Genomic DNA, 24342 nt, shown 5'->3' with positions numbered 1-24342 from the left:
CCACAGCCATGAAAAGAGCACAATTTTTAGACTACAAGATTATAATGAAAATGAAAAACAATTAGCACCAAGCAAGGGAAGCATGATAGCACTGTTATGGGATTCATTCAGTCGCCTGATGGCAATAGCGAAGAAAGTGTCTTGAAGCCTATTGGTGTGTGCTGTCACACTCTTCTTTCCAATAAGAGGAGGGAGAAGAATGTGTCCTGATGCAATCAGTTTTTCAGTATATTGGCTGGCTTCCTTTGGCACAAGGATATGTTAATGGAGTTCCCAAAGGGGAGGAAAAGGACATCATAAAGCATCAGTATAGACGATGAAGAAAGTTGTGAAAAATTACACCAGAATCAACTGGGGAAGCAGGACAAGGAATAGCAGATGGTATTTAACTCCAAGCATGAGTTAGAGTATTTAAACATAGAAAACATATCAGCATGATACAGGCCCTTTGGCCCACAAAGTGGTGCTGAACATTAGAAATTACTAGGCTTTCCCGTAGTCCTCTATTTTTCTAACCTCCATGGACCCATACAAAAGTCTCTTTAAAGATCCTAACATATCTGCCTCCACTACCGTTGCCAGAAGCCTATTCCACGCACCCAACACTCTGTGTAAAAAACTTACCCCTGTCATCTCCTCTGTACCTACTCCCCAGCACCTTAAACCTGTGTCTTCTTGTGGCAACCAGTTCAACCCTAGGAAAAAGCCTCTCACTATCTACATGATCAATGCCCCTCATCATCTTAAACACCTCTATCAGGTCACCTTTTATCCTCCGCCAGTCCAAGGAGAAAAGGACGAGTTCGCTCAACCTGTTTTCATAAGCCATCTTCCCTAAAGCAGGCAACATCCTTGGCTTCCACATCCTTCTGGAAGTGAGATGACCAGAAATGAACACAGTACTCCAAGTAGAGTCTGATCAGGGTCCTATATAGCTGGAACATTACCTCTCGGCTCTTAAATTAAATTCCACAATTAATGAAGGTTTAAACTAATTTGGCAGGGGTATGGGAACCTGAGTGATAGGGAAAAGGGTAGGGAAGATAAAGAAATGGCCAGGAAAAGTAAAATAGGAAAAGTAATGTTGGGCGGAGAAAGTAAAAAAAAACAGACGGTGCAGTGAGTTTTCGGGTCAATGATAGTGTTCAGAAAATTACAAAGAAAAATAGTGGGCAGAAAAATCAAAAGAAAAGGTTACAGAAGTCACTAGATATTAAAAGAACAAGAGCATAAGGGGACTTTATCTGAATGCCCGCAGTATTAGAAATAAGGTTAGTGAACTTGAGGCGCAAATCTGTACCCATGCCTATGATTTGGTAGCCATCATGGAAACATGGCTACAAGGTGACCCTAAATAGGAATTCAACTTTCAAGGGTATCAGGTGGTGCAAAGAGATAGACAGGATGGTAAGGGAAGTGCAGTTGCACTCTTAATCAGAGATGAGCTCCAGGCAATAGTGAGGGATGATATAAGATCTAAAGAGCATAATGTTGAGACCATTTGGGTAGAGATAAAGAATAAGAAAGGGAAAAAATTATTGGTGGGTGTTATCTATCGCCCACCAAATAACAATAGTTTAGTGGCACAGGAAATAAATAGATCAGTGAGGCATGTAATAATGATACCTCAGTAGTCATGGGGGATTTTAACTTCCACATAGATTGGGAAAATCAAGCTGGTCACTTTAGAAAGGCCTTTGACAAAGTCCCTCATGGGAGGTTAATCAGGGTGGTTCAAATTTTAGATTGACCCTGTATTGAATGTGCCCAGAAGTATTGAACTGCACGTTTCACAAACATTTCTACGACTGATTCCACCTGCATTGAATTCGCCCATCGTTATTGAATGAAGATCTACCGGGACCAATGCCTGAAGAGGGCGCACAAAATCAGTGAACCGGTGCGGACTCGAAAGGCCAACATGGCCTGTTTCCATTCCGTAAATGGTTATATGGGAGTCTGGAAGAGGACTTCATAGAATGATTCTGCGATAGCTTTCTTGAGCAGCATGTTAAGGAGCAACAAGAGAAAATGCTCTCCTGGATCTAGTGTTGTGCAATGAGATAGGTAGAGTAAATGATGTAATAGTCAGAGACCATCTGGGAAATAGCTATCATAGTATGATTGAATTTCTCATTAAGATGGAAGGGGAAATAGTTAGATCTAAAACTAATATATTATGCTTAAACAGGGGTGACTACCATAGGATGAGGGAGGAATTGGGCAGAGTGGACTGGGAGCACAGGCTAATTGATGAAACAGTTGAGGAACAGTGGAAGATTTTCAAAGAAATATTTTGTAATGCTCAACAAAAATATATTCTGGTCAGGAAAAAGGGCAGCAAGGGAGGGAAAAATCAACCGTGGTTAACAAAGGAAATAAGGGAGAGTATAAAATTGAAGGCGCAGGTGTACAAAGCTGCAAAGAGCAATGGGAAACTGGAAGATTGGGATAACTTTAAGAGACAACAAGGGTTACAAAGCGGGTAATAAGAAATGGGAAAAAAGATTATGAAAGTAAAATGGCACAAAATATAAAAACAGAAAGCAAAAAATTTTATAAATATTTAAAACGGAAGAGGGTGGCCAGAATTAACATAGGACCCTTGGAGGATGTGAAAGGAAAAGTGGTAGCAAGAAATGAGGAAATGGCCGAGGCATTAAACAAATATTTTGTGTCAGTCTTCACGGTTAAAGACACGTCCAGCATGCCCAAGTACGGAGTTAAGGATGCGAATGTTGGGGAGGGCCTTGATAAAATAGTTGTTACAGAGGAAGTAGTGATGGAGAAACTAATGGGACTAAAGCCAGACAAATCACCTGGTCCTGATGATATGCATCCAAGGGTTCTGAAGGAAATGGCAGAAGTTATAGTTGATGCATTGGTGGTCGTATACCAAAATTCCTTGGATTTTGGGCAGGTCCCGGCAGACTGGAAGACAGCAAATGTCACACCACCTTTTAAGAAGGGATGTTGACAGAAGAATGGAAATTATCGGCCAATTAGCTTGACGTCTGTAGTTGGAAAAATGCTTGAAGCCGTCATTAAAGATGAAATAGTGAAACTTTTGGAAAGTAAGGCAGATGCAGCATGGTTTTAGAAAGGGAAGATCTTATTTGACAAACTTGTTAGGATTCTTTGAGGATATAATGGGTGCGGGATAGAGGGGAACAGGTTGATGTGTATTTGGATTTCCAGAAAGCATTTGACAAGGTGCCACACAAGTTACAGGAAAGAGGAGCCCAGGGAAGTATATTGGCATGGATTGAAAATTGGTTGTCTGACAGGAGGCAGAGGGTCGGGATAAGTGGGAGTTTTTCAGGTTGCCAGAGAGTGGTAAGTGGGGTGCCGCAGGGGTTGGTGCTAGGCCCACAACTGTTCATCATTTACATTGATGACTTGGAGGAGGGGACAAAATGTGGTGTAGCCAAGTTTGCGGATTACACCAAATTGAGTGGAAGAGCAAATTGTAATGAGGATGTGGAGAGTCTGCAGAGAGATATAGTTAAGCTGGATGATTGGGCAAAGGTCTAACATATGGAGTACAATGTTAGTAAGTGTGAGGTTATCCACTTTGGCAAGAAAAATAAAAGAGCTGAATATTATTTAAAGGGTGAAAAACTACAGCTTGCTGTTGTTCAGAGGGAGTTGGGAGTGCTTGTGCATGAATCGCAAAAAAGTTAGGTTGCAGGTGCAGCAGGTTATCAAGAAGGCAAATGGAATGTTGGGCTTCATCACTAAAGGAATTGAATTCAAGAGTAGGGAGGTAATATTGCAACTGTATAAGGTACTGGTGAGACCGCACCTGGAGTACTGTGTCCAGTTCTGGTCTCCATATTTGAGAAAGGATATACTGGCTTTGGAGACGGTCCAGAGGAGGTTTACTAGGTTGATCCCTGGGATGAAGGGATTGACTTATGATGAAAGATTAAATCATCTAGGATTGTATTCGCTCGAGTTCAGAAGAATGAGAGATCTTATAGAAACATATAGAATTTTGAAGGGTATGGATAGGATAGATGTTTTGAGCTGGCCGGGGAAACTAAAACTAGAGGACACAGTCTCAAAATTTGGGTGAGTAGATTTAGGACAGAGATGAGGAAAAATAGTTTTTCCCAGAGAGTAGTGAATGTTTGGAATTCTCTATCCAGGGAAGTGGTTGAGGCTGCTTCATTCGACATATTTAAAATTTGGTTAGATAAATTTTTACATGATAGAGGAATTTGGGGATATGGGGAGAAGGCAGGTAGGTGGAGTTAGGTCATAAATTAGATCAGCCATGATCTTATTGAATGGTGGAGCAGGCTCGATGGGCCATTTTTGGCCTACTCCTGTTCCTACTTCCTATGTTCCTAATACACCAATTCTTAACCACAGAATTGGGTATCCTATGGACTCAGACCCCAAAATCCCTCTGAACCTCCACATTGCCAATAGTCTTACCATTAATACTATGTTCTGGCATCATATTTGACGGACCAAAATGAACCATCATGCTTATTTGGGTTGAACTCCATCTGCCCCTTCTCAGTCCAGTTTTGCATCCTATCAATGTCCCACTGCAACCTCTGATAGGTCATTTATAAAAATCACAAAGAGTAAGGGTCCCAGAACAGATCTCTGAGGAACACCACTGGTCACCGACCTCCATGCTGAATATGACCTGGCTACAACCAATTTTTGCCTTCTGTGGGTAAGCCAGTTACAGATCCACAAAGCAATGTCCTCTTGGATCCCATGCCTCCTTACTGTCTTGTTAAGCCTTGCATGGGGTACCTTATCAAATGCCTTGCTGAAATCCATATACACAGCATCTACTGCTCTTCCTTCATCAACGTATTTAGTCACATCCTTAAAAAATTCAATCAGACTCATAAGGCACGACCTGCCTTCTATCAAGCCATGCTGACTATTCCTAATCATATTACACCTTTCCAAATGTTCATAAATCCTGCCTCTCAGGATTTTCTCCATCAACTTACCAACCACTGAAGTAAGAATCACTGGTCTATAATTTCCTGAGCTATCTCTACTCCCTTTCTTGAAAAAAGGAACAAAATCCACGACCCTCCAATCCTCCCATACCTCTCCCATTCCCAATGATAATTCAAAGATCATCACCAGAGGTTCAGCAATCTCCTCCCTCGCCTCTCACAATCTCCTCCCTCGCCTGGGGTGCATCTCATCTGGTCCCAGTGACTTATTCAACTTAATGTTTTCCAAAAGCTCCAGCACATTCTTTCTCATAATCTACATGCTCAAGCACTTCAGTCTGCTGCAACTCATCACTACAATCACCGAGATCCTTTTCCATAATGAATACTGAAGTAAAGTATTCATGAACTACTCCTGCTATTTCTTCCAGTTCCATACACATTTTCCCACTGTCAACTTGATAGGTCCTATTCTTTCATGTCTTATCCTCTTGCTTTTCACATACTTGTAGAATGCCTTGGTGTTTTCCTTAATCCTGCTCGTCAAGACCTTCTCATGGGTCCTTCTGGCTCTCCTAATTTCCTTTTAAGATTCTTCCCATTGGCCTTGTAATCTTCTAGACCTCTAACATTACCTAGCTCTCTGAACCTTTTGTAAGCTTTTTTCTTTTCTTCTTGACTAGATTTTTTTTAACAGCCTTTGTACACCACAGTTCCTGTACCTTACCATAACTTCCCTGTCTTATTGAAACATACCCATGAAGAACTTCACACCAAGATCCCCTGAACATAGGCCACATTTCTTCTGTACTTTTCCCTGAGAACATCTGTTTCCAATTTCCTGCCTGACAGCGTCATAATTCCCCTTACTCCAATTAAAAGTTTTTCGAACTTGTTTGTTGCTATCTCTCTCCAATGTATTGCAAAGAAGATTAAATTATGATTACTATCTCCAAAATGCTCTCTTCAAAAATCTCAATTAAATTGGTAAGACCCGACCTGATCCTCCAAAATTAGGCTGTCTCTTCCTAAATAGATCAAGGCTTTCCAATGTGCATATATCCAGTCCCTAAGTATCTTTTCCAGTAGTTTACCTACACTGATGTGAAGCTTACTGGCCTATGATTTCTCAGATTATCTGTTTTCTCCTTATTGAACAAAGATTAACATTAGCTCCTCTCCAGTTCTTTTGGCCCTCTCCTGATACTCAAGATGATGCAAAGATCTTTGTCAACACCCCAGCCATATCTGCACTTTCCATATAGTATGATATATCCCATCAGACTAAAGAAACTATCCACCTTAATGCTCCTTGAAAGATCAAACACCACCTCTTCCTTGACTCAAAATGCCCTAAAACATGAACATTCTCTATTTTATGCTCCTTATCACTGTTCTTCCCCTTGGTAAATACTGATGCAAACACCTCACTTATTACCTCACCTGGATTAGAGTATGATTGGTGGTCAGCATGAACTCCGAGAACTGCAGGGCCAGTTTCTGTGCTTATACGACTACGATTCCAGATTAACACCCTATTAAATGTTTAATAATTATTTAAACATTGAAACAGAACTGCATTTTAAACATAAGGAAGTCATAAGCAAGTTAAACAAGAAAGGCTGCAGATCCTGTTATTATAGTTTAATACACCAAAGTGCAGGAGAGACATATAAGTTGCATTCAAAAATTTACTTATTTTTTTTTTAAAAAGAGACACCTACCTGTTCATCTGAACCACCCGAAGCAAAGAAGTCACCAGCAGTGGAAAAAACTACACAAGTCACTGGACCCTTCAAACAGACGATAAATAATTGCACATTATTTTTAATTCACACTTCATTAAGCAATGTTTTCAATGCTGAAAATCCTACAGAAAACGACTGTATTTGTGCAGATGGTAAACATGTGACGATGAAATTGCTTCCAAAACAGTCAACTTCCTCTGCCCTGCTTGTAAATTGGATTTATTAAAGATAATGCTTCATCCTCAGCATTTATTTGACCTATTCAAATATCTGTTCATTCAAACTCACAAAAAGCCAGGTTTGGATGTCAAGAAAATTTGAACAGAAATGTACATTAGATTACTAAACACATCATTCTCCAGCTGTATCACATGAAGATTAGTGGGGAAAAATGTCCACGCTGCTTCCACAATATGCTGTTTAGAAGCCTGTATAAATTCTCTTGAATAATTTTAAAAATTTCTTCTCTTTCTCCACTGTAAATAAGATGAACTAATAGGAATAGGGTTCTTAGCTTCTGCTATAAGTGGATTTAAAATTCATTCCCAGAAGCTTGGAAGATAAACATTCTCCTTCCATGGAGTCAAGTTGAAACTTGAAGTCATTGGAACACAACAATAATAACTTTACATAATCCAATGGGATTATAGCAACCAGCCAAAGGCATTTTGCAAATGTACATTGCTAAAAATTAGGTCTCAAAAAGCATCTTAACTGAAAAATAAATATAATTGATCAATGGAGGAAATTCCTAAACTTATCACTCAGCCACCATAGGCACAATCGGCAATGGAGCAAAAATTAAAATCAGATGTATGCGAAAGGACTAAAGAGTAAAAAAAATACTTCCAAGCTAGTGGAGTTTGTGGGTAGGAAGAAGCTAGATCATGATGTATTTGAAAGCAAGATGAGAATTTCAAAACTGAGGCATTGCTTAACTGGGTGCTGATATAGAACAGAGACCACAGGAGAAAAAAACAAACAATGGATCAAAATCAGAATTTATTGTCAAGAACAAGTCATGAAATTCTGTTTTGCAGTAGCATCAGAGAGCAAACATTCATATCTGAACTATCTTAGATAAAAAAATTAAAATAGTGGTGCATAAAAAGTCAGGCAGTGTCTTTTGTTCATTGATTATTCAGGAATCTGATGGCAGCGGGGAAGAAGCTGACCTTGTGCCACTGAGTGCTCGTCTTCAGGCTCCTGTACCTTTGTCCTGATGGTAGCAGAATGAAGAGGGCATGGTCTTGGTAGTGGGCGTCTTTGATGACAGAGGCTGGTTTTTTTTAAGACAACGCCTCATGCAGATGTCCTTGATGGAGTGGAGTCTAGTGCCTATGGTATCGCAGGCTGAGTTAACAACCCTCTGAAGTTTATTCTTGTCCTGAGATTCGCCGCCTCCATACCAGACAATGATGCAACCAGCCAGTATGCTCTCCTCGGTACACCCTGTAGAAATTTTCTTCAGTGACATACCAAATCTCCTCAAGCACCTCACTAAGTATAGCCGCTGGTGAGCCTTCTTTGTGATTACATCAACGTGGAGGCTCCTGGACAGATCCTTGGAGCTGCTGACACCCAGGAATGTGAAGTTCTTAACTCTCTCCACTACTGAGCCCTTGATGAGGACTGGGTCATGTTTTCCTGACTCCTTCTTGAAGTCCACAATCATCTCCTTGGTTCTGCTAATGTTGAGTGCAAGGTTGTTGACACCACTCAAAGAACTGCTGCAAGGTCAGATACAGAGAGCAGTCTACGATGAGTTTAAATCTATGTGAGGTAAAAGATGAATGAATAATCAAACAGGTGTTAAAACTATTACATCTAAAACAGAACAAAGGCATGGATTAGAGTTTCATAATAGATGAACAGTCAGCAATGGAGTCAAGAAGTATTAATGAAGTTGAAATAAATAGACTTTGTGTTGCTATCAGCAGATCAAATGGGACATGAAAATTGGATAAACTCAGCAGGTCAAACAATGTCCTTTATATAGCATAGATAAAGATACATAACTGGCGTTTCGGGCTTGAGCCCTTCATCAAGGTATGGAAAAATGTCGGCAGGTGTCCAAACAAAAGATAAGGAGGAGGGGTTGGGGAGGATCATGGTAGCAAGGGCAGGAGGTAATAGATGGAGAAGGAAGGGAAGGGGGTGCAGAGCTGAGAGAAAGGAGACAAGGAGAAGGGAAGGGAGGGAGAAAGCAGAGCACATTAGCAGAAACCAGAGAAGTCGATGTTAAAGCGATCTGGCTGGAGAGAACCCAGATGAAAAATCAGATGTTGTTCCTCCAATTTACGGGGTTCTTGGTAGTATGATAGTATAAGGCCATGGACAGACATGTGAGAATAAGAGTGGGGCGCAGAACTGAAATGGTGGGCCACTGGGAGGTCCTTGTCACTACTGTGGACAGAGCAAAGGTGCGAAATGAAGCGATCTCCCAATCTGCACCCAGTGTCTTTGATGTAGAGAAGGCCACAAAGGGAGTAAATCAGTTCTGTGGATATATACAGTGAAGTGTTGCTTCACTTGAAAGTTCTGTTTGAGGCCCAGAACTTTGGGGAGGAAGGAGGTATGTGCGCAAGTATGGCACCTCCAATGGCCATAGGAGGAGGTGCCGGGAGGGGGTGCTATTGGTAGGGAGGGTTGAGTGCATGAAGGAGTCAAGGAGGGAGAGGTTTCTATGGAAAGCAGAGAGAGATGAGGGGAAGATGTGTCTGGTAGTGGGGTCCCATTTTAAGAGCTGGAAAGTCCGGAGGATAATGTATTGGAAATGGAGGCTGATGGGGTGGTCCATAAGGGCAAAGGGAATCCTGTATTTTCAGTATCTAGGGGCAGAGAGGGCCAGGCCAGAAAAGGGGAAAATGGAGGAGATCATGGTGAGGACAAAGTTGATGGTGCTGGAGGGGAAGCCACATTGGTGGAAGAAAGCAGATATTTCAGATGAAATATTCTAGTCCAGATAATTTTAAATGATCACCTGAGACCAATGTGGGTTCCCCTCCGGCACCATAAACTCAGCCCTCACCTGCATCTCTTCCAATTTCCCACTCATCTGCTCTGGCTACCTCAATCCCTGGATTCAACAAACACAGGATACCCTTTGTCTGCATCCAACACATTACCCTCCAAAATTTCCAGTACTTACAATGGGATCCCACTATCAGACACATCTTCCCCTTTCCTCTCCTCTCTGCCTTCCATAGGGACCACTCCCTCCGTGACTCCCTCATGCACTCATCCCTCCCTACCAATCACCATGCCCCTCTCTCTAGTACCTTCCCCTGTGGTCACTTGAAGTGCCATACTTGCTCCCACACCTCCTCCCTCCCCAGAGTCCGGGGCCTCAAACAAGCCTTTCAAGTGAAGTAACACTTCTCTTGTGAATCCGCAAAACTGATTATTTACTACACCTGCCGATATTTTCCATTCCTTGATGAAGGGCTCAACCCAAAACATTGGTTATGTGTCTTTATCTTTGCTACATAAAGGACACTGTTTGACCTGCTGAGTTTCTCCAGCTTTGTGTTTTTACTTCAACCTCAGTGTTCTTACTTCCTTCAAATTATGAATGGTCTATTTTAGCCTAGTCAGTTGTACAATTGAGTTATTTAATGATTTGGCAAAAAGTTCCTGGCACGAAAAGAAGTCTCAGGGCTTGGTCTTAGCTGTTTAAAAATTCTTGCTACTGAATAAGTAGTCTGATAATTTACAGAGGGAAGGGAGCAAGATAGAATCAGGGTAAAAATGAATAAAATATGCTAAAGTAAATTACCCTAGATATCACTCCATAGGATTTACACATTTCTCAAGACATTTTTGAAATTGAGCAGTCATGATGTATCTATACTTCAAATAAGTGGAAGAGAATAGGTACAACATTTCTGATTACACTGCCATCATTTATTAGCCCAACAGACTAAAACATTCTTACGTACACCTGACAACTCCACAGAGAATCATTGCTAATGTCCTCCTTGTGGATTAGCTTATTTCTGACTTCTGTGTTTGTTTATTGAAATGTAGAAGTCAGAGAGAAGCTGCAGCCCAGTTGCCGAAGCATTTTACCTCCACCCATCTATGTATTTATCACTGATTTCAGTGGAGTTACCAGATGCAATTCACATCCTATCCATCAGCACTAAAAGTAAACAACTAGTTTGACACCATTCATTTTAATGGGGTCACCAAGCTTTTTTAAACATTACACTTAAGTGGGTGTTTGCTGAAAATAATTCTGGAAAATCACAAAAATAAAGACAATTTTGCTCTGTAATTACTTAAACCCATTTGAAATGTAAGTGTCTGATTGTCATAAACATACAAAAATCATTAAAAAAGGTCTTTAACAACAGCAAGCTGTTGAAGGTCAACAAAGTATTCTTGGGTTAGGGCTTCAGGTCCTCAGAAACTGCAGCCTGAGATCTAGCCATTACGTGCAATTGCTCCACATGTAAGCCAATACCTTCAGGTGAATCAAGACCTCAAAGCTACAAAAGGAAAGTGTGACTAGAGGAAGTATTTAGCTTACACACTAGATTGAGGAGTGGGCTAACCCATGAAAAACACCTTGCAGGCATTCCCCATGGAACCACCATCTAAAAGTACCATCACCCTACCTACTCTCCCATTAGAGACCCAACAAACTCAACCACTGCCACACAACCTACTGCCTAGTGCGCCATTCCTCCATTTGGGAAAATCAGATATCAGGCTTTACTCCTCTCTGCTTATACGCAGATGCTGACATATTAGGATCTGAAGAAAGTCACACTACACTGCTCTGAGCACATATATGACATCCTACTTGATTTCTTTGAGTCAACAAAGAATAGAAAGTGCCCTATTTGGATGCATCACTCTTGGAATATAAACTGTTCTTTCCAAGACTGCCGGAAATTGCAGAGACGTGAATGCAGCTGAAGCCATCACATAAATCAACCTCCCTTCTGGTAAGTTCTTCACCTTCCACTGCATTGTGAAACCAGCCAACATATTAAAAGACACATCCCACACTAGCCACACTCTCTTCTCCCATTGGGTAGAAGATAAACAAGTTTGAAAACATGCATCTTCAGATTTAAGAACAGTTTCTTTCCTGATTTTATCAGAATCTTAAAATGGTCCTGTCATGAGTAAAAGAGGATGCCTTGCACTATTGAACTATACTTTTCTCTTTAACACTATACCTTGAACTTGTCTTTTCTGTTTTTTATCTAGCAATGTTGTTTTTAATCACTAACCCCTTCACCTTTGTATTTATGATTGTATTACCTGTTGCAATATGCTTGGATAGCATGCAAAACAAAGTTTTTCCAATGTATCTAATATCAACTTGATATCACAAAGCAGAATGCCCAGCACACTGATTTTAAAAAATTAGAGTTACAATGGTAAAATTATTTCATAATTGTATTCACAAGCATTAAAAAAATGGTTAATTCTCCTTATTTTGGTATAATAATTAAACAAATACATTGAGTGTTCCAAGTTTCTGAAATTACTGCTTGCAGATTTTCCCTGAACATTTTCACAGAACCTGCTGCCATTTTAAATGTTTCAGAAATATCTGAAAGATATTTCTTTGAGAAGTGAAATTTGAGAAGTGAAATATGAAAATAATGATTGCCTTTTTTAATATGTAAACTCTGATGTGGTATTTAATTTCAAGGACAGATAATCCTGAAATTTGACTCTTAATTTAATATAAAGTAAAACTGGTTTATGGTCACGAAGAATCATTTCAAATCCTACGAGTGTTTTTTATATATAGGAAGAATGCACATACTTAACTAATGTTCTGAACAGCAGATACTTGAAGAATAAAAGCAGCAGAATAAACACCACTTAATCAATTCTGTATTAGCCTAAGTATTGTTGGTCCCAATTCATTTGCCCCAAATGTACATAATCTTATGTGAAAATACTCTGGTTGCAAAGACACCAAAGATTTTTCTAACGAAATGACTTTGTGATTACTGTTAAACTAAAACAGATTAAATATATTCAGATGTAAAATTAACATCCCCAAACTCTCAAGTTTTCTTGTTCAATTAATCCATCACTAACTTCCTTCAAAAAACAGGTGCATATATGAAAAAACAGCTGTAAAATGTCATCAGTTTGAGAAAGACAAGTCCTTGCTTAACACCAACCTTGGAGAGGAAGGACCATCTATGCTATATTTATATACAGGAATGTAAACTTGGCCACATTCCCTGGGTAAACTAACAACGATCAGCTGGTATCTTGCATACCAGGCGCCTGAAACAGATCTTATTACGTCAAAGCATATTTCTGGAATACAATCACTTCCCCTTCTAATCTATCACTTCCTCAGTTCCCTCCCAGAATATTAGTGAGCTGCCAGAGAAAAACATATGTCAAGTCTGGACAGGCACATTCACCCATATAAATAAATACAGCTGCCATATTTTTCTGAACAAGCTGTTCTGCAAGCACAAGCACCATTCTAAACTGCTGCATATTTTCCACTTTTTTTCCTCATGAATGTTGTACTATTCCATGTACATTGCCAACTTTACATCAGTTGAAACAAAGCAAAACAACACTTAGCATAATTATATTCAAAACATTTATATTTCAAGATGTTAACACAACTTTATTGTTAAAATTAGAAGGGAGAAATAATATTTCCAGATTTCCTATGGAAATTAACAATACAGAATTGTACCAATATACTAATTTTATCAGCAATCCAATTTTGAAAGTAAAAGGTTTACAAAATCTAAGGACATTTATTGTGTATCAACTGAAGACTTACAAATCATATTGAACTAGATAATATCAAAAATTAACAATGAGGAGAGTCAAAAGATGTTGGAAATATTTCTACTAAAGGCAAAATGGTAAAGAGAGTTTACAGATACTGAAAATATTCATTTATTTTCCAATTGTAATTGATTCTGTTGAAGTACAACACTGATCACACTGCCATGGGCCCACTTCCCAGAATCAATACCCATAGTTCACACCTTTCTGAATTTAACTGGAGGTGGAGCTTTGCAGACTGGAAAAACCCAAAATGATCAAAAATAATCAAAACTAAAAGAATCAGATTCATACAAAAACAGATTAAAAATATTAAAACAAAATAACTAAAAATCAACCTACCCTTTTATCTCCTAATTCACAGGGCTGAGACCATCATTGAAATCTATAAGGTTTCAAATCATGCACCTACACTCATGATGACTTCATCCACTTTGCTGCCAACTTCTACCCCAACCTCAAATTCACTTGGTTCATCTCTAGCAACCCTCTCCCTTTCCTCGATCTCTCTGTCTCCATTTCAGGAGACAAACTCTCAGCAGACAAGTTCTGCAAACCAACCAACCTGCACAGCTACCTCGACTACACTTCTTCACACCCTCTTCAATCCCTGTAAGGATTCCATCCCGTCGCATCTGCACCCAGGATGAGGACTTCCATGCCAGATCATCAGAGATGTCTCCTTCTTCAAACAACATGATTTTTCCTCCATCACCATCAACTCGACATTCACTCGTATATCCTCCATAACCCAAACATATGCCCTGGCCCCCTTAACCCCCATACACAATGACAGGATTTCTCTTGTCCTCACCTATCACCCTGCCAGCCTCTGCATTAAACACATCCTTCTCCACCATTTCTGCCATCTACTACGTGATCCCTTTCCTCCTCTCTCTGCCTTCCTCCATGACTCCCTTGTCCACTCCTCTCTCCCCACCAATCATTCCCTTGGGGCCTACCCCTGTGACCACAGGAGATGCTCCACTTGTGCCCACACCTCCTCCCTCAGCACCATTTGAGGCCCCAAAAAGTCTTTCAAGAGAAGCAACATTTCACTTGTGAATCTGCAGTGCTCCCACTGTAGTTTCCTCTACATTTGGAGATACTGGATACAGACTGGGAGATTGCTTTGTTGAACACCTTCGCTCTGTCTAATGCAATAGCGTGGATCTCCCAGTGGCCACCTACTTCAATTCTCCATCCCATTCCCTTTCCGACATGTCTGTCCATGATCTCATGTACTGAGACCACCTGTAAATTAGAAGAACAACATCTTATCTTCTGACTGGGCACCCTCCAACCGGATGGCATTAATATTGACTTCTCTGGCTTTTGTTCCCTTCCCTGTCGCCTCTCCATTCCTTGTCTCCTTTCACAAAGACATGATAAATTCTACCAAGTCCCTTACCACATCCAACCTTTTGTTGATCTGGATTCCTCTCCCATTGTTTAAATCCTGATATATCCTGCTTCTGCCTTTTCTGATTTATTCCTTGAAGGGCACAGGCCCAAAACATCAGCAATATATCTTTCTCTCCAATAGATGCTGAAAAGACCAGCCGAATTCCTCTAGCATTTCAGTGTTTTTACTGGAATCACAGTGTCTGCAGCCTATCGTGTTTCACTCTGCACCTGAAACGACCTGGTATTGGACTTGAGAGGTCATTTAACAGCATAAAGATGGAAAATTCCACGTGAAGCTCAGAGATGGAGCATAACAAAATATAAAGTACCATCCGTCATTCAGCAAGTCCCGTATTTCCAGAACTGGCAGTGCATATGTGGGAGTCTAGGACTAAAAGCTATTCATATGGATATGTGCCAACAATTCCAACCAAAACTGTTAGTGGAATTCAAGGAGATGTGGATAACAACTTTTTCTGGCAGGGGAGCAAATGACCCAATGTCACCAATTTTAAGTTATCACCAAGAGTGTAAAGAAATAGATGAGTATAAGTTTCCTTTGATAGGATGTCACTGATATATCCTTTAAGACTGAAGTAACACAAGTACATAAAATAGGATTGATGCACAGTAGATAGAGAGAAGGCAGTAGGACTATTTGACCTATTACAGAGCAATCCATTGGTCATACAATTATATTATTTTTCTTCCATTAAACCATGAATAGGGATAAAAGGAACCACAAACATTGGGAATAAAGTTTAATTCAGGCAGGTTGTTAATGGCTGCATTACAAATAACAAAGCCAAAAACAGATAATTGCCAAAGAAAGTTTTAAAGCATTATCCCCAGCTAACAGTCAGAAACCTTAAGAGGTTGAGTAAAGAATTAAACACAGTTCGGGAACCAACTGCTAGTTAAAACATCAAATAATGTTGCAGGCATGGAACCTGGTGGTAAAATCTGTTGACTACAAATACTTATTTAAATAAAGAAGGTACGTAATAAATTACCAGAATGCTTGACAACAGGAGACAGTCATTTAATGAAACCATGGTTGACATGTGACAATTTCCCATGAGGCATTTTGACCCATAATCCTATGCCATCTTGTTTAAAAAAAACAACCAATGACAGAATTAAAAATTAGCCACTGACCTCGTATAGATTTTGTTCTGAATTCCAGCCACTTAAATTCCCAAAATGCCTGGCTTTAACTTTTAACATACTCCTGCTTCAAGGCTCCAATACTGATTAAATCACTCTTTAATCTTCTAAACATTACAACAATCAACATTAGCAGACCGAAGGAGATGATTGTGGACTTCAGGAGCAAATCAGGAGAACATGAACCTGTCCTCATCGATAAGTCAGCAGTGGAGAGGGCCAAGAACTTCAAATTCCTGGGTGTCAACATCTCTGAGGATCTGTCCTGGTGCCTTCATGTTGATACAATCACAAAGAAGGCTCATTAGCAGCTCTACTTTGAGAGGAGTTTGAGGAGATCCAGTATGTCACCAAAATTCTCAAAAACTTCAACAGATTACTGTGGAGAGTATTCTAGTTGGTTGCATCATTGTCTAGTATGGAGGTGACAACACTCAGGACAGAAATAAACTACAGAAGGTTGTCAATCCGGCCTGCGACATCACGGGCACTAGTCTTCACTCTATCGGGGACATCTACAAGAGGCGATGTCTTAAGGAAGCAGCCTCTATCCTCAAGGACACCCACCACTCAGGTCAAGCCCTCTTCACTCTGCTACCATCGGGTAAAAGGAACAGAAGCTGAAGATGAGCACCCAGCAGCACAAAAGTAACTTCTTCCCCTCTGCCATCAGATTTCTGAATGAATAATGAACCACAGACACCACGTTACTTTATCTTTTACATTTTCTTGTACTATTTTATTTATTTTGAAAAGTAGTGCCACAAAACAACAAATTTTGTGACATGTTCATAACAATAAATTATGATTCTGATTCAGAATATAGCAAGGTGACAACGAACAAATATATTGGTTGGCATTTACACAAGCATAATCAGATGAATAATTTACAATAGTGATTCCAAAAATGAGCACTTCCACATCCCTGGGGGTGGTGGAAAGATCCAAGCAGGAGGTGAGGAGAAAGGGGGGCTGTCAGGGGGCAGTGAAGAAAGAGAGGGCGGATAATGTTTGTTTGTTTCTTGATGACGTGCTCTGGACAGGACATGTACCAATTCATGTCTGCAAGGGCCAAGGCTCCAGGTTTGTAAGAATTTCAAATGATCTTCAGGGTGTAATGTACATTAAATTATGTGTAAATACACTGACCCCCTCTATTTTTGGTCCGGATGGCTCGATCACAGATCCTCGCCCCAGCCGCCCGTCCATCTAGCTCCCGATGGCTAATCCTCATTCCGACCACCTGTCCATTGAGCTCCCAACAGCTGTTCCTCCCCCCGACTGCCCACCCATCGAGCTCCAGATGGCCCGATTGTGGATCCTTGTCCCGGCCACCCGCCTATCCAACATCTGATGGCTGATCCTCGGCCCAACCATCGAGCTCCTGATAGCTGATCCTTGTCCCAGCTGCCCGCCCATCGGGCTCCCATCAGCCCAAAGACAATGTAGTTACAGTTGAGATGTAAATTTACCCTTTCATATTGCTAAATAAATTGGTTTACCAAAAGTTTTATTTGTGAAATACATATGCTTGTATATAGTGTTAGATTAGTTGTTTGAAATTTGTGGTAGCCCTAATGCCAAGAAAGAGTTGTGTGTTCATTGTATGTGTGTGTTGTGGCCTGGCAGTCCAAAAAAAGTTTGGGAACCACTGGTTTACAATATTGCAATTTGAACCCTTTCAACATAATGAATGAACGGTGTGTTGCAAAAGTTGAAATTTCTTAAATTCAAAAGAAACAAAAGGATGAAAAAACATGTGAATTGTTGTTCTTATAAACCTTAAGACAGATTCTCATCCTAATTCCAACTTCTTTGACATGTTGCGAAAATAAGTAACTTGTTATGAACTGGTGCAGTTAGAAAATAAAAATCAAACTCTCACTACAATCAAACACGAAGTTACAATCTGCAAACACAGAACCTCAATATTAGCAAAAAGAATCCTGGCTGAAATATGGAACTCTAATAAAACCATCTCACCTGATGACCATGGAGAGTGTACAGTAACTTGCCCTCCAATAAGTCAAGTATCTTCAGTGTTGAATCATTCGATGCAGTGATCAGATAATTTCCAGATGGATGAATTGAGATGCAGTTTACCACAGCACAATGCACTGCAATAAGTTAAAGATTTCCCAAATTAAACTCACATCAGAAGATCAAAAGGTGAAAACCTGAACTACTTTGGAATCAATGACCCTTATTCAATGCCCTGTTCCTTAACATGGTGAAAAGTATTCCTCCATCTGTTAAAAAACATATTTTGGCCCAGAACTTTGAAAATGAAAACAAGCTTAAAAATAGCATCCCAGGGAACCACTGGATTAAGACTTGGATAATGCCTACATTTTAAAAATTTAGACAGATGAATTTTAGGTCCTTACTTTTCAACTTTCAGAAACAAGTATCAATTAGTTTTGAAACCAATGTAGAATGATCAGGCACAGCATCCTCACATACAACTCAAACAGAGCAGGTCTTCACCAAGGCCACTATAATAAGTGTAACTTGCTTTGAGCATCTTGTGCCACATCTTAATTCATTGCTAACAAATTTCTCTTTTGTGTCCTTTTTTCCACAAGTAATAATTTCCTTCTAACTAGAAGCTTATATAAAACATTTACAACCATAATTAATATAACAATTTTGTTATCAACTTGCAATACAATAACTTAAAATTATGATCTGGGAACCCAAGTTTCAAACCTTCATGAAAACCATTGAATTTAATATCAAGTAGTAAATGAAATAAATCTGTTAAAAAAAATGAGCAACTTAAATAATGACAATGAAACAATTACAATACCATTAAAAAACATCTGCTGATTAAAATATTTTAACAAATCTGCTGTTCTGACTCTGTCTGCTCCACACAGCTGCAGAAGTATTAAATGTCCTAACATGACCTAATTCATCACTTAATTGCATCAAAATCACAGACACAACAGTACAATCACTTGGGTTGCAGTCATGCATAGTTGGCTCAACACCATCTTCTGAAAGGCAAACAGAAATTGGCAACAATTGCTGCCTTCTCAGCAATTCCCATATTTTATGAATAAGTAACAATTGGAAAAAAAAACGTTATCCATACTAGCTTCATTTTCAGCCTGTTGTCACATTTGTGGCCCGAAATGTGAAGTTAATAAAACATTAAACACAAGTTTATCAGGTAAACTTCTCTTGGTCTTTATTCTCCCGTTTCCTTTGCTCTCCTGCTTGTGTTCTTATCTCTCTCTCCTACCACGTGACTTCCGGTATAACTCATACATATTCATTATCATGACATCCCTCCTTTAATCAGAAATAAACATTACCTTCACTTACCAATATCCATCGGAAACTTACAAACATCGTAACTAATGGTAATACTATAACTCAACTACATAAAATTTACTTCCTGCAGCACTCATACATGCACTTTATGATATAAGATTAAAATACTGTCCCAAAGTTCTTATTAAAACTATGGCACAAAGTCTTCGTATCGTTTGGGCACTTTCCGGTTTCGTTTCGGCCTGCCTGCGATATTGTCGTCGCTTCTCGTTTGTTCACTCTCAGCGTCGGAAATACTGCTCGCCACGGCTTCGGTGTTTCTGGCGCTCTAGTCACTTCATCAGGAGTGCTGGGAACTGCCTCTGGAACATCATCAGGTCTCTCAGTTACAACATCTCGTATTGGCCTTTCAACCTCTTCACTCGATGTATCTCTGGACTGGTACCTTTTTACACTTGATACATTTCTCTTATACAGGACTCCAGTCGGAGACTTGACTGTCACCATACTGCCACTTCTGGATACGACAGTATAGGGTTGATGGTAATAAGGTGTGTCTAGCTTACCACCAGTTTCATGCCTCACTAGAACATTATCTCCTGGCATGATGTCTGAGTACTTGGCTCCACGTTTCGAATCTGTGTACAGCTTTGCTGCACCTTTCTTTTCAGCATCATGGTCCCTCATCTCCTGGTCGTCTCGGATTTCCTTTATTTCTGGAATTTTTGTGCGGATTTTTCTCCCAAAAAATGCTTCTGCAGGACTTTTTCCAGTGGTTGCATGAGGCGTTGCTCGATAGACAGCCACATAAGATAGCAATGCTTCTCGCCAATTTTGTCCTTCTGCGTGTGCAATCCTCAATCGTTTTTCAATGGACTGATTTTGTCTCTCTACTTCTCCGTTGGCTTGCGGCCATTTCGGAGTTACTTTATGATGGTGGATACCTGTGGTCCTCATGTATTCTGCAAATGTCTCTGAAATGAATTGTGGACCATTGTCAGAGTATAATGTAACAGGTAATCCATATCTTGCGAATATCTCTGCTAATGCTTGTATTGTTTTTTCAGTGGTTGTGAACTTCAACACCACGTACTCATAGTATCTGCTGTAGTAATCTATCACTACCATAATTGATTCACCCGTCGGTAAAGGTCCAAGAAAATCAACAGCTACGTCGATCCATGGTCCTGTCGGAAGTTGCGTACTTTGGATCGGTTCTGGCGGATTACTCCTACTTGTGATTTGACATCCGTGACAAGTTTTAACAAATTTCTCGGCGTCTTTATCACAACCTGGCCACCATACCTTGGTTCTGAGGTTTTGCTTGGTACCAACAATGCTAAAGTGTCCTTCATGCGCTAAGGATACGATCTTCGGTCTCAATCTTTGCGGTATCACCAATCTGCAACCTCTCAATACACACTGTCCAATGCAACAAAGTTCGTCTCTAATGGGAATGTAAGCCTTGTGAGTACACTTGTCCCATTGTCCACTCTGTATGCATTCTCTTACTTCCATGAGTTCTGGATCACGTTCGGATTCTCTCTTGACCTCCTTCGTAGTCACAGCTTTCGGTGTCGACTGAATAGCTACGAAGCGTACAAAGCTCTCTGTTTCTGTTCCCAATTCTGACTTGGATTGTGGACATGCATCCTTCACCAATCTGGACAGCGGATCAGCAATGTTTGTTTTCCCTGCAATGTGGATTACTTTATATTTGTAGGGTTGTAGTCTGAGTACCCATCTCTCTATTCTGGCACATGGTTTGGATCTAGGTGCATAGATCACCTCTAATGGCTTATGATCTGTGATGAGTTCAAATTCAATGCCGTATAAATATGCATGGAACCTCTCACAGGCCCATACAAGTCCAAGTGCTTCTTTCTCTATCTGAGAGTATCTTCTTTCCACATCAGATAACGATCTGCTGGCAGAGGCAATGATTCTTGGTCCTCCATCATGCATCTGGACCAACACGGCTCCTAAACCAACTGGGCTGGCATCCGCTATGACTTTGGTTGGTGCCGCCGGATCGTAATATCCAAGAGTTTTTGCATCTGTCAGGCTTTGCTTCAGCGCTGTGAACGCTTTCTTCTGCTCAGATCCAAAATGAAATGGTACACCTTTCCTGGTTAGTTTCCTTAGTGGTTCTGCCACTGTAGCGAAATTAGGAATGAACTTTGCACAAAAATTAACCAATCCTAGGAAACTCCTCACCTCTATTGCGTTCTGAGTTGCACGTGCCTCTGCAATAGCTTTCACCTTGGCCTCTGCAGGGTTTAGTCCTTCCCTTATAAGTCTGTGTCCCATGAAGTCCATTTCTGACACACCGAACTGGCACTTGTTTCCATTCACGGTAAGGCCCGCCTCCTGTAGTCTAGATAGTACACGCCTCAACCGTTTGTCATGCTCTTCCTTCGTTGGTGCATGAACTATGATGTCGTCAGAAATATTGGCAACTACAGGAATGCCTTGAATCACTCGATGGATTTCATATTGGTAGATCTCCGAAGCTACATTAATTCCAAATGATAGTCTCTTGTAACGATACAATCCACAGTGAGTCACAAATGTAGTTACATCTCGGGAACCTGGATCTAGCTCTAATTGATGATAGCCCCATTTCAGATCAATTTTTGAGAATATCTTGCTGGTAGTTAGTTCTTGAAGTATTTCTTCCACTGTTGGTATAGGGTGTCGTTCTCTAATTATAGCTTCATTGGCCATTCTCATGTCAACATATAGTCTTATGTCACCCTTTGGTTTGGGCACAATCACTACTGGGCTGACCCATTGCGTCGAATGTTCTACCGGTTCAATAATGTCTTGTTCGATCAATTCTTTAATTTTGGCTTCAACTTTCCCACGAAGTCCAAACGGAGTTCGGCGCATTGGTTGTGCCTTGGGTTTGACCGTTTCATCTACTGCTAGCTTCAATTGTCGACCTTTCAGCTTTCCTACTCCTTGGAAGACTGCGGGGAATTCTTGCTTCATATCCTCGTATGACTGAATTGAATTGACACAAGCTGAAGTATTGCCAGGTCTTGCGCTGTGCTTCTACTCAGCAATGGTTCTCCCCTCTCTTCTATGACCATAAACTCTGCTTCAGTGTACTTATCTCCAGCTTCAACAGTTGCAGTAAAACATCCAATGGTCTGCAATGGCTTGGTTGCTGTGTATGGATACAGTTTCTTGGAACACTTCTTTGATACAGACACAGATGATCTTTTTCCTTTTCAATTTCTCCCATAAATGTCGATCAATCACATTACTGACACTGCCTGAGTCTACAATGACCTGAACTGTCACTCCACCAATGATCACTGGGACTTTCTCATGATGTACTTCATTCAACGTAAATTGGTAACAACTCTGTTCCTCCTGGGTATCATCATCGTCACCGTCTATCTGGTGAATGGTATCTTTCTTTCCAGGATACTTTCCTTTCCCCCAGGCTTTGCCTTTGGAAGTTGTACTCTTCCTCTTCTGGTCTGCATTGGACTTGCTTTTGCACTTCTTTGCAAAGTGGTCCTTGCCTCCACACTTTCTGCAAACTTTGCCTTTGGCCGGGCAATATGGGTCTTTTCCAAAGTGACCTCGGTTTCCACATCGATAACACTCCACGTCCTGTGTCAACGTATATCTTGGCTGATTATGGCGATGTGAGAGCCTCTTAATTTGCTGGCTTGAGTTGTCTTTCAGAGTCATGGTATGAAATAGCCCTTCAACAGCCTCTAATGCAGCAGCAATGGCTAAAGCATCGGTGAGTTCCAACTCACTCCCTCTTTCCAGTAGACGTCTTCTGAGTTTATCTGATCTGCAGTGCTGTACGACTTGATCCAGTAGTTGGTTGTCCAAATCAGCTGGCATGTAATTGCATCCAACAGCTAGCTGGATGTACTGAGCAATTGTCTGGCCATCTTCTTGTCTCGTTCTCCGAAACAAATGGCGTTGAAATGTAGCATTCGGTGTAACTACATAGTGTGCATTTAATGCATCTACCGCTTTCTGGTACTCATCCTTTCTTCCAGTATTCAAAAGTGTCTTAAACGTTTCCCGAACTGAGGGTCCTGCAGTGAAAAGAAGTAACGCCCTTCTCTGCGCTTTTTGTTGAACTGTACCGGTATCTAGAAATAGGCCACGACTGTCGGCGTAGGATTCAAATTCTTCCAGTCATGCCTTCCACTTCACACTTACAGTGCTTGCATCACCAGTCGGGTCAAAATGAGCAATTCCACTATGTGTTAGAAAGTCACTGTCTGCTCCAGCCATGAGGAAAAATTCCAGCCCCAAAAGTACTGAGTCACAGAGAAAATTCTTATCACCTTGAAGTTGTCTGTAAACCTCTGTAATCTTGTTTAGTCTTTAATTTTCTTCAAGCTTATTTCATCCTCGTCGCCAATGTCACATTTGTGGCCCGAAATGTGAAGTTAATAAAACATTAAACACAAGTTTATCAGGTAAACTTCTCTTGGTCTTTATTCTCCCGTTTCCTTTGTTCTCCTGCTTGTGTTCTTATCTCTCTCTCCTACCACGTGACTTCCGGTATATCTCATACATATTCATTATCATGACATCTGTGGCCACAGTTCAAGTTCATAAAGTGACACTTCAAACTTGTATGGGTCATTGGTTAAGCATTCTTTAACCATGCCTTGGTTAAAGAATGCATAACCTAGATATTTAGAGTTAATTTTTTTTTAATTTAGAGACAGCACAAACTGGTGCTGCTCAAATACACCTGTGACCAATTAACCAATGAACCCTGTGCATTTGAAGGGTGGGAGGAAGCAAAAGCAACCATTGGAAACTCATGCAGACACAGGGAGAATGTACAAACCCTGGTCATTGTAATATACAGCATTGTAATAATCATTATGTTAACCATTACACTAACCATGTCATACCTCTGCTAGTAATGTCCTGGAAGTATTCAAGGGAGAATAATTTGTGGAACTAAATAGACAATCAGGTGTTGTAGTCCACAAAGCAAGTACTGCAAACTCATTTTC

The 24342-nt window shown here is 40.4% G+C and overlaps 1 protein-coding gene across 7 annotated transcripts in view; it reads right to left on the bottom strand.

Annotated features, from left to right (window-relative positions):
• Window positions 1-24342, bottom strand: part of LOC138763323 (POC1 centriolar protein homolog A-like) — a 169901-nt gene that overhangs the window by 53970 nt on the left and 91589 nt on the right. For all 7 annotated transcript variants that reach the window (XM_069937276.1, XM_069937277.1, XM_069937269.1 and 4 more), the window contains 2 exons: window positions 18035-18168; window positions 6659-6727 (listed from right to left, as the gene is read on the bottom strand). In XM_069937276.1, coding sequence (XP_069793377.1) covers window positions 6659-6727; window positions 18035-18168 — 203 coding nt within the window. The remainder of the gene's footprint in view (window positions 1-6658; window positions 6728-18034; window positions 18169-24342) is intronic.

Source organism: Narcine bancroftii, chromosome 5 (assembly GCF_036971445.1).
Source record: "Narcine bancroftii isolate sNarBan1 chromosome 5, sNarBan1.hap1, whole genome shotgun sequence".
Classification (NCBI taxonomy): Eukaryota; Metazoa; Chordata; class Chondrichthyes; order Torpediniformes; family Narcinidae; genus Narcine; species Narcine bancroftii.
This window is presented reverse-complemented; position numbering and strand designations above follow the sequence as displayed.